This window comes from Limulus polyphemus, unplaced genomic scaffold, assembly GCF_000517525.1.
Source record: "Limulus polyphemus unplaced genomic scaffold, Limulus_polyphemus-2.1.2 Scaffold1580, whole genome shotgun sequence".
Lineage (NCBI taxonomy): Eukaryota > Metazoa > Arthropoda > Merostomata > Xiphosura > Limulidae > Limulus > Limulus polyphemus.
Genome location: NW_013667190.1, coordinates 231793 through 243930, shown reverse-complemented (window position 1 = coordinate 243930; position 12138 = coordinate 231793). Strand labels below are relative to the sequence as shown.

The following is a 12138-nucleotide window of genomic DNA, read 5'->3' as shown; positions in this document are numbered from 1 at the left end:
TGTTGTATTATCACCTTGGAAGAACCCTTGCTTACTATAGTAGAAGTGTGACTTTGTAGGATGGGCAACAATAATCATTTACACTGTAGATGTACTTTGTAGGATGGGCAACAATAATCATTTACACTGTAGATGGTTTTTCGCCATTCTAAAGGAATTAAAGGATCCAATCCCTAAAAAAAAACGCTCCTCATACCATTAAAGTAATTTGGATTATCGGAAGAAGAAATCGAGTAACTCGTAGTTTGATCCATATTTTTACACCTACTGTTGGTCCAGAAAATGGTGAAAAAGCAACTCATCAAAATACGCGTCAAACTCTTTCGTGTTAAGCGCATCCCTGAAAAAGTATTTTCCTGTTTTCATCTGAGCTAATGATATTTTGGGATAGTTTTGAGCTGCAAGATGAGATTTTCTGTAATGTTCTATACGTGGTATTTTTGGTGATAATAGAATCCTGATCTCTGTTGAATAGATCGGTAAAGTGTAAGATACAGTCTGACGTTTATTAACACACTTTACAAACCTGTTCAATTATTTTTTTGTCTCGGTTATTCACCAGAGATTGGCGGCCACTAGTTTTCACGTTTTTTTCTCTATAGGCAGACATATTCTCTTTCAACTGACACTCTAGATTGACTTAGGTTGTTTTTAAATGATGGCTGAAAAATAAACAGCGATTAATAGCAACGTTATTGTTATCTCGATTTTTTGAAAGTCGGAGAGAGTTTTTCTCTCACTGTTTGTCTTGCAGGTTAACTGTGATATGATTACATCTGTCTAGCTCGAGCAATCAGTTAACACATAACATGATTAATCTACACGATGGGCAAAAAGTAACTTTACATTTATTGATACTAGGAAATACTGAGCAATTAAGTTGAAATGTATTTTGATTTAAATGTTTAATCTTTTTTTATCATGCCTCTTGCCAGTCATTACTCGTAGTTATACTTGATATAACTGAGTTTAAAGTTAACTTTTGGTTACATGTATTCTGTTTTAGCCAATAAAAAGGAGTGTTGTAAGCTCTTTTTATGTACTAATAAAGTATCCAGTCAGTGTAAATATATACCCAATAATAATAAGACCCCAACTGTAACATAAATACACAATAAAGAATACCATATGTTGAAAATTATTATATCTTAAAAACGACTCGTTCTAGGAGGACTAAATTTCACCAGAGACACATTGAAAATTATAATTTTATCCAGAAAAGTTTGTACTGTCACATAAGTTATTCAACATTCTTTCCTAACATTCTCAGTGTTTGTACTGTCACATAAGTTATTCAACATTCTTTCCTAACATTCTCAGTGTTTGTACTGTCACATAAGTTATTCAACATGTTTTCCTTACATTCTCAGTGTTTGTACTATCACATAAGTTATTCAACATGTTTTCCTAACATTCTCAGTGTTTGTACTGTCACATAAGTTATTCAACATGCTTTCCTAACATTCTCAGTGTTTGTACTGTCACATAAGTTATTCAACATGTTTTCCTAACATTCTCAGTCAGCATATTATTCCTACTCCTAGATAAAGCTACTATAGGTATCATCATTTCCTAACAGTGTATTTGATGTAAGAGAGAGAGAGAAAGACGAGAAATAAAATCTGTGATAGTTTGAACGAAAAGCGATATAAGTACGAAGTATAATGTGATTTTGAAAGCACTGTACCATCTCCAAACTTTCCCGAATAAAATGTATGATTCTAAATGTGTCAATGGTGAAATTTTGTTTCCAATGGACAAGTAGTTGTTTTCAGTATGGGGTTCTCTCTATAATCAGTATGTATTTGCAACAATTATAAATATATATGCTCAGTATATTTAAAATTAACATTTGTATTAACAAAAGCTAAGATGAAAATACTAATCATTATTTCCTTCCAAATAAAAACCAAGAAAACACCCGTTTCGACATTCGTTGTTCAACACATAGTTTTTAAAGTACGTTTTATCTTTCAGGAGGAATTATACAAAAAAAAATCATTACGCACATGTATTTTAAAGAAATTGAGAACTATTATCTGAGAACTAATTTACTCATTATTAGTCTTATGTTAAAAGTCCTAGCCTCACAAAAACATTTTCGTAGTCATGTAGCTCGAACTTTTGTCAAAAATGAGATATATATTGTGAAGATCTTCTGATGTGAAATATTAATAAGAAAACGAAAATTTGCGTTTTTAAATGATGTTTATTATCGTTGAAGTTTTATAAAATTGCTTAAGACTTCCTCTTATCATAAGTAATAACTTAGGAAGTAAAATAATGAGTGGAAGTTTTTTAAGTGAATATTGTTTAATTAATTTTCAATGGGTTTGTTTTACAACACTTGCTCTTTCTGTACCTGCTACTTGCTCCTCCGTGAGTCCGTACTCTGTCTGTAAAAAAAGAAAAAAAAATGAAATTAATCATCCAATTGTATCTTTCGCAAAGTATCTGTTTGTGTTATTCATAAAATTTGCTCACTTTTAAGCATATGTTTTTCTATTGTTACTGAACTCAACATGTAGCAGTTCTCTCAATAGCAATGGTCTTTTGTACAAAGTTTTCGTCATTAAAATGAAAAATAAAGGTAACGATTACAACAGAAATTATGGAGTCACTTAATGATTTACCTTCAAAGAGCAAAACATGGCTCAGAGTAAGAATGTATTATTGTCCATATATGTCTTTAAATATATTACCTAATAAATAGCAAACAAATAACGGAGTTGAAATTTTCTTTTTCTTTCATGTTGAACAAATTTGATCAATTTTAACGCTAACACAGTCAATTCTTAATTTCTTTTGTTTTGATCTTTCCATTAAATTGCCTCCCAATTGCTTGAAGGCTTATACGCTAAAAATCGTGTTTCGATACCCCTGGTGGGCACAGCGGAAATAGTCTACGGTGTATAGCTTTTCGCTAAAACACAAACAAACACAAAATCCTTTAAGGTTCAAGGTATATAGCTGCACTTTTATTTTCTATGTTTCTAGTGAACTGGAGTGGATGTACTTCTAGTCAAGTGACAAGTCGGATGGGGTGTAAAACATAACTGAATACAGTGAACTGAAGTGGATCTACTTCTAGTCAAGTGACAACTCAGATGGGGCGTAAAACACAACTGAATACACATATTGAACTATACCACTGTTGTACTTTAAAAGAGCGTGGATTATTTGCCTTGTTTTCCTGTTACATTAGGTGTCCTAGCGCGCACTTTCATCGCCATTAGTGAAGTAAAAATAAACAAATGGCCGAGCTTGAGGAAACATCACGTAAAACACCAGTGTTCTTCAATTCCGATAAGTTCGTACTGAGAAAAACATAATTGTCTACTACCATAAGCTTAGAGTGGTTTTGGTGTAGTACTTATAAGTGATGTTTGATCTAGAGTTTAAGCTCTGTCACACTTAGTAACCGTGTTCTCTCATCTTGACCCACAAGGACGTCTCTATAGCATGGTTCTCTTGGTTGTTCTGCTGGTAAGCAGATAATTCTTACCAAGGACTTTGGCATCAAATTCGTAAATAAAACACCTCATAGAAACCAAAAAAAGAAAATGAATTCGGTACAAGTAAAAAGGTTATTTGTTACCTGATGTAAATTTTTTCTGAACAACCCTGAAAATTCCATGTCTCAATAAATGACAAATACGTAGTTTTGCATATTATTTCTGCAGTACAAGTACTCACTATGCTAACAAGTAAATAATGCCATTTACAAGGCAACCATATTGTTTACTGTTATAATTGTTTTATGATTTTCGAAGATGAGCATGTGAGATAGCAAATCCTACTTTTTTTTATTATTATGGTTGTGTTTATCGTTCGTTTATTATTTCCTTCTATCGTTTAGTTTATCTATGAATTTTTAGTTGCATTAAAACGCATTTGTATTTTGAGTAAAAATATGTGTATATGATGAAACTGACACCAGCTTCCTTAGCGGTGACGTACAGATACTATTAATGTAGCAGAAGAGTATGTAAATTTATGATCACATGAGGTTGTACTCTCGTGACCTACTCTGTGAATAAATAAATAAATACCTTGCCAGAAGCTTCACTAAGAGAGTTAGAGTGAGAGAGTTAGTTAGTTATGGAAGGGTATAATTATTGATGTTGATAGGTATTATTTAAATATAGTATTTTCTGTTTTGTTTTTTAAATTATGTTTTTTTCTTTCTGGTTATCTTTCCTGATTCCATTATTATTGCTTTATTAATATTTATGATAAATTCTTTATTAATAGTGGTGTCAAGTCCTGACCAGGCACTTGTTTATTAACTGTGTTTTACTAAGTGCTGAATTTATTTCTAAGTGTTGTTATTGTAAATAAATTGTAATTTTGTTGTTGAACCCCGATTGTAGTGGCGTGTTCCTTTTAGACCGTTACTTGTTTATTGTTTGTTTGTTTATAATTAAGCACAAAGCTATACAATGGGCTGTCTGTGCTATGCCCACCACGGGTATCGAAACGCAGTTTCTAGCGTTTTAAGTACGCAGACATGCCGCTGTGCCACTGTGGGATATACCATTACAAGCAGGCAGAACAATTAGATTAACTGAAAGTGTTTTGAACCTTCTACGTTATGGAAAATGTATTACCTTCTTAGCCAAAAGTCTAAAGTTTAATCTCATCTCATATTATATCATAACTTAATGCTTCAAATAAAAGAATAAATATTTAGAAGCTCCTTATAAGATTATCTCTTCATAGTACTCTTATACATTGTAATAAATATAGACGGTAATCCATTATACCAGAAGCTTAATATAAAAACTTAATTTTAAGGAAATTATGTTAAGTTTGTTTTAAACTGTATGAAATAGAGAAAAATCAAAAGCACAAGTCTAAAAATTTTAGGCTAGTGTGTTTAGGATATTGTTTAGAATTGCGCGTCGTTGTTGTTGTTTTTGTTGCTATTTGCAAAAGTACATAAGGAGTTATTTTAATTTTAAATAGTTGTTGTTTTATAATCTATAATCAGTGCATTTTAATGAGTGAAACCAGAGAAAAACCCTGAAATATAAATAAAATGAATACAGCTTTAACTGCTGAGATTTTGCTTTTTAAATTAATATTTAGATAAAAAAATATATAACGCTTTCTTAGAGATCGGATCTGCATGGTATATAAATTAATGGTTCACATATTTAGTGTATTTAATATAGTAAAACACCTCAGCTCATCATAGTCCTGACAAATGAGCGACTGTCCTAAGCCCAGTGTATAAATAATCATTATCACTAAAAGCAAGTAGCCAAGTAAGAAGTAAAAGAGAACCCGTGTTCCTGTGAATCACATAATGAATGTATCTCCAAAATAACTTTTTACTTTATCGTTATTATACAAATAGATACGTCTCTTAGAATGAAAGGCTGTTTTTACTACTTCTTAGACTGTTGTTTTACTTCTTGAGAACCTACCACATGAGAACCTAACTGGTTAATTAACAAACGTTCTCTTCGCCGAAGCGGTGAAAACCAGTATAAGATTAACACATAGATTCAAATTACAGGCTAACGAGCTCTGCTAAGTAATTAATTTACAGCTGAGATTTGTCTGTTAATGCAAGCTTTTATATTGTCTTTTGTTTAATCAACCAACACATTGTGTCCTGTTTACTATGGATAAAACATCGACTAGGGTTAAACTTACAGCACCATAAAATTACGTATACAGTGAGTGGCTAAAAGTAATTTACTGTTGGGTATTTTTTCATCAACAGCTCCACCACCTATTGATCCTTTTGTAAACAAGACTTGAAAATTGGCACGATGTGAGCGGACTCGCTAGGGAAAGCGTAGCACTCAGTTACAATTCGTAATTTTAACCCCGTTCTGAGTAATATTTACTTAAACAAAATAGTTGCTTCGGTAATTTTAATTTCTTTAGAGATATGGAATATATTTTTTTTATATTTACAGCCTAAAATTTTATCTTTACTTTTACATGTGCACATTAAAAACAAAATTTCTGAAGGTCAGAGACACCTTTTTGTTTTTGTTTTCAGTTATTTTTAACGTATTAATGTCGTACACGTTTAGGCTTAGCTCTGGTTATTGTGGTTTTTTGTCTTTAGAAACGGACTCTAGGAAGTTTTGAGCATTTTCTGTAATCATGTACAGCTCACAAGCACTGACAGTAATATAGTAAAATCTCAATTTAAACGTATTAATACTTTTTATTAGCCCCTCCCCTGGTGGCTCAGTGGTAAGTCTGAGGGCTGATAACGCTAAAAAATTGGCTTTCAGTACTCGCGAAGGGCACAGCTAGCCCAATGTATAGTTTTTTGTGCCCAATAATAAGCAAAAACTTTTTACTAAGACAATCAATATTTTCTTCAATTGTATATCAGTTTTACCCCATTACGATTCACGTATATACAAGTACCTTACTCCTAATCTTCCTATTGACTCGTTTGATTATGTTTCTTGCTCTTGGAAAAACGAATCTTCAAGAATACAACTAATACTTTATATCAATATTCTAAATCCTCAGTCTAAACTATTCTCACTTTCTAGTAAAAATAAAAGAAAGGAAAACAAACGTTACAGCACAGAAGTGAAAATTATTAAACAAATCTATGTTGTTGTTTTTTTGGGAGGTTGACATTTTAATTAGCAACACTGTTTTTTAGAATTCAATAAAAAACTGTTTCCTCTGCGAACACCAAGTGTTAAGACAATTATTATAGCAATGCTGGGTTGCAATATTAAAACTCTGACGTTCTGACAACTTTGTTTTGATTTAAACATTAAATTAATCAATTCAAGAGTATACTTGTAAAAAAAAAATCACAAATAACGCTAATAACTACAAATTAGAATTCTTCTAACAGCGTGAGTTTCGCTTGAAGTCTATATTTTATATGTGAATTTAACATAATGACCATTAAGTAATGAAGAGCACAAAATCATTAGGGTTCTATGTATCTTTGTATTACTTTAACCCCTGACTGACTCGGAGATATCCACCCCTGACTGACTCGGAGATATCCTTTTCCTCGATGTTAAGTTATTCTTTATTGATAACAAGGGCTATCCAGTACATTGTTTAACACGTTGTGTAATTCTCTACTTTTATTCAGAATGTTTTCTTTCACCTTTATACTTTTTGCTTTATTCTTGATCTCTCGGTTCCCATTACGATTAAAAAAAAACACACAGTAATTGGAAGTCAAGGAGACAGTTTGATTGCGATTAACAAATAAAACACAATATTAAAAGGTAAATGAGACGAGGGACGGGTTTTATTGTGTAATAAAACACAGTACTAAGGGCTAAAAGAGGCAACTCTGATTATGGATGTATTAAAAACACTCCAGTTAAATACAAGGATCTAGCTGTGCTTCTGAAGAATGTTGGCAGCAACCTTGAAAACACGCAGAGTATTAGAAATATTGTTAATTCACTCTTCGTGTCAGTTACGACAACCAAATGAGTAAGAGTCTTATAGTGATAGTTCATCACACTTTATAATCTTCAAGGCTGTGATTAGCTTCAGCGTTACATATGTGAACTACTTACTACTACTAAAAGTAACTACTTACTTTTAGTTTTGAACAACAATGATAACAGTTAGAAAAATAATTCTGTTATGAGTTTGTTTTTAAATCACAAATACACATTCAGTTCCTTAAGTGGACAACATATCAATGGGAACCACTCTGTGTTTACGCTGAATCCTTCACTTTACACTATCCATTACAAGCCGAAACGTCGCCCTACGGGCGGCTGTTTATGCTAGTAATTACTAATCGTAGTATTCATACCTCATTGAAAAAAGAAATTAGAAAAAGTGAACATTTTCTAAAAAAAAAATGATTTTCCTAGAAAGTTCTGCACGGTAAAAGTGTTTCAATTGTGGTCATATAAACTGTAATGTTTTTATATATTAAAAGTGTTACTCTTTATTGAAAACAATAAGTTTTTTAAGAACTCATTAAAGATATAATCAAACTCTCACGTACAGTCCTAGTGAAAGTCGTGTTCTTGATGTGAACAGAGTATTCTTATTTAAACGCTATCTACAGTTTATCGATGTCTTTTTAAGATCATCTCCAAACATGATCTGAATTCTACCAACTATTAATTGTTGTCCTTACATTAACTCCAAACATGATCCAAGCCTCTTTCAACTGTTGAATGATACCCTTAGAGCATAATATTCAAACAGGATTAAAATTTGTTTCAACTGTTTTCTGACAAGAATATTACATTCCAGAAAAATAAAAACTCTGAAATGTATAAAAATATTTGTCTTCGAATGTAACTGCATCATTCTCATTTGTTTTAACATAATATTATATTACCACTTTGCATTTATACATTCTCTGAATTAGAATTGAAATTTATGGATATTTTCTAATATTACTGTAACAACATTGTAATGTTGGAATATATAAAATTTTCAGTGCACAATTGGTTTTAAGATAAGACTGGATACAAAGTTCCAAATTCGTGTAACTGTAAACATGAACAGTTTATTATTGCCATGAGCTTTCACGGTGAGTTCGATTTACTGGCCTCCAGATGTACAGAATACCTTCTAATGATGATGGCTTTGTGCGTTAATGGGACAGTGCCGTATTATATTGATGTCCTTTTATTAGAGCTACGAACTCGTAGCATGCACACATTAGTGTTCCAAGAGTTCCTTAGTACTCAGTTTACCAGCGAAACTACATCATTGTACACCTGATCTTAATTACTTGTGCTTATTATAATAGTTATCAAACTTGATTAAGCAAAACCAATTTGAAAAAAAAAATAGTTTGCTTACTATTTTTGAAGTCAAGAAAACTGGTTTAAATACGTTAAAATGGAGGGCTATTTTTCTCATTTCCATTATTTTAGTTCATGCTCTCTTTTTCACAAATTTTGGCATAATAATTCTCTCATAACACAATAAAGACTAATGTTGGTCAATAATTTGAGTAACAAGAAATTAATTGAACTTGAAACAACATTTTGGTGAGTGTGACGTAGTGATCGATACCAATTTTATGAATAATGAAAAATTCAATCTCTGTATAAACTAATGAAAAATTTAATCTCTGTATAAACTGGTTATTAAATTACTCAGCCACAGCTCAATTTAGCGAACTCGGTTGTCAGTTTAGATCGGGATCGAAATCCAAATTATAGCCTTATAAGCCATTAAGCTTATCGATAATACATACTTTTTCATCATATAAAAGAGTTTTGAGTTTGCTCTAGGTTTCACATAAGTCGAGGACTCAGGTGTTTTTACCCTTTGTTATCAATAAAACACAATTCACTGAAGATAATTTATTTTTATATAATAAGTATTTGTGGCAGATGGAAAAGACATATAACCCATTGTGTTGCTTTGAGCTAAAACAAAAAAAAAGAGTAAAATTTGATGTAGTGTTGTGAGTCGTGAACAATCACGCTAAGACTGAATAAAGTCAATATTTACACATACTGTTCCAGCTTCTACTTGTGTCATTTATCATATTTTAAATTCATATTAAGTTCTGAAAATAATGTTATATCCCGTCGGAGGAGTTTAGTTCTGTCAAATATATATAGTTAACCGAACTCTTCTTAAAACGTTCAGTTTTTAAAGTGGCATCTTAATATACCACATAATAGATTATGCTCTAAACTACTTCCATGATAGTTAATTGTACCATAATATAGTGTAGAACCTACTGCTGTTTAAATGACAAAAGCCAAAGAAGCTTCTTTTACTCTCGAACATGTATGCATAGTAAAGCACATCCAGAACCCAGCGATAAGACATAATGTTGTTGGCTTTTTTAATCAACGAAATATTTACTTCCCAAGAAAAGTTCCACGTGTCAAACAAAAATGTCTTACCATTCACTAACAAATCTATTTCCAAATCTGATCCATGTTTCTAACATTTGTTTGACGGTGTTTTTAAAGTACCATGTTTTCATCTATTCTGTTTTTTGTCATAACTCGAATTTCTATCCAACGTATATGGATGATCTTGTAAAATATCGTGTTGAAAAATTATTTCAACTTTTATCAGATATTTATTGATGATTTTATTGCATTAATACCTGAATTTTTAGAAACTGTTTATTGATAACCTTACAGCATCATATCCAAACGTGATTCTAATGTTTATCAAATATTTATTGATACCTTATAGGATGTTTGTTTGTTTTGAATTTCGCGCAAAGCTACACGAGGGCTATCTGCGCTATCCGTCCCTAATTTAGCAGTGTAAGACTAGAGGGAAGGCAGCTAGTCATCTCCACCCACAGCCAACTCTTTTACCAACGAATAGTGGGATTGACCGTCACATTATAACGCCCCTGAAAGGGCGAGCATGTTTGGTGGGACGGGGATTCAAACCCGCGACCCGCAGATTGCGAGTCGAGCGCCCTAACCACCTGGCCATGCTGGGCCCACCTTATAGGATTACATCCAAACGTTATCCAGATTTTTATCAAATGTTGTTGACATCTTACATCTTTATACCCAAACGTGATCCAAAAATCTACCAAGTACTTGTTGACATCTTATACCATCATATTCAAACGTGATTCAAATTTCTAGAGTATTTGTTGACACTTTATGACACCATATCCAAATGTAATTCCAATATTAATCAACTTTTCATTGATACCTTAAAAACACCACGTCCAATTATCGTTCGAATTTCTATCAACTGTTTGTTGTGTAACTCCGTATTGATGCAAGCTTCAAAAAGGACGAAAAAGTAAAATTTTCAGAAGAAATAAACATCTTTTGAAAACAATTTCAATTTACAGTAATTAAACTTACTGAAATATTTTTTATGAAAATAAATTTGGCCGCAGACTGAAAGAAGACATTTTTCAAAATCAGTAAGTGTTTTCGAACAGTAAGATATATATGATCGTTCAACCATCAATCTTGTTGGAAGCTATTGCGACATTATTGTTGTTATATCATAAAAAGTCATTAGATATGGCTCTTACGGTAACTAACGTAATTTATACTCTAGATCTTAACTTGTGTCTAATAAAAGTCCTTCAATCTTTACCAAAATATAAACAAGTTTTGAACTGGTATTAGTCTCAAAGGGTTTGTTTGAAATTAAGCACAAAGCTACACAATGGGTTATCTGTGCTCTGCCTACCACGGGTATCAAAACCCGGTTTCTAGCATTGTGTGTCCGCAGACACTGTGCCACTGGGGGGCGTCTCAAATGGGCATTAAAAATGGATATTATTTCACTCGCTTTTAAAATTTATTTCAAAATACAGAATACAAATAAAATATCGATAATGATTATATATATATAATCTATAAAGAACAAACGATCAATCAACACATTTCAAAGATTCTCTGTTAACACAGGGCTGCGATGATTTCATTGTCTTGAAATTTTAAATGTTCTACAGTAAGTTATGTACGCTGAATCCGAAAATGATATCCATTTTTCTCCATCACGTACAGATTTTTCACAAAACGTCATATGTACTTTTACACAAGTGAATCATTTTCATTGACAACCACTGGCTATAGATTTCTCTAGACCAATCGCAACATGAGAGTCTTATCGATCGTTCTAGAACCCACTAGAAACACACCGCTAGTATATAAACGGTTAACAGGCCGCATGACGGGTCATTTCTGAATAGTATTTGTTTATGCGTGCACTTTGACATTATTTTTTTATTTTCAATATTATTTATTCGTCGCTATGACAACAAGAGGTTGTGTAAATGGCCCATATATATTCTGTTATATTTGTGGTAAACTTGTTGTAAAGAAACAAAGACAAAACATTACAGAATTCGTCAAAAAAGCGTATTACGCGTATTTTAGAATAAAACTTGGGGACCAAGACAAATCATGGGATCTGCACAAAGTTTGCACAGTTTTTGTCGTAGATTTGAGACAATGGACTAAAGGTAAGAAAAAGGTCTTTGACTTTTGGAATCCTAATGGTCTGACGTGAGTCTAGAAACCACGAAGATGACTGCTATTTTTGCTCATGTAACGTGCAAGGCTACAACACTTAAAATATAAAGGAAATTCCTTATCCGAACCTTCAGTCTGCTATAAGACCTGTTGCTCATGGGCCTGATGTACGTGTACCTACTCCACAGAGACTCTTGATACAATTTCATCTGATTCTGAA

General features: G+C 32.3%; 1 protein-coding gene across 1 annotated transcript in view; it reads right to left on the bottom strand.

Moving 5' to 3' along the window:
* Positions 1–12138, bottom strand: part of LOC106464180 (calmodulin-A-like) — a 34019-nt gene that overhangs the window by 9073 nt on the left and 12808 nt on the right. The window contains exon 2 of the mRNA XM_022391868.1: positions 2363–2396. Coding sequence (XP_022247576.1) covers positions 2363–2396 — 34 coding nt within the window. The remainder of the gene's footprint in view (positions 1–2362; positions 2397–12138) is intronic.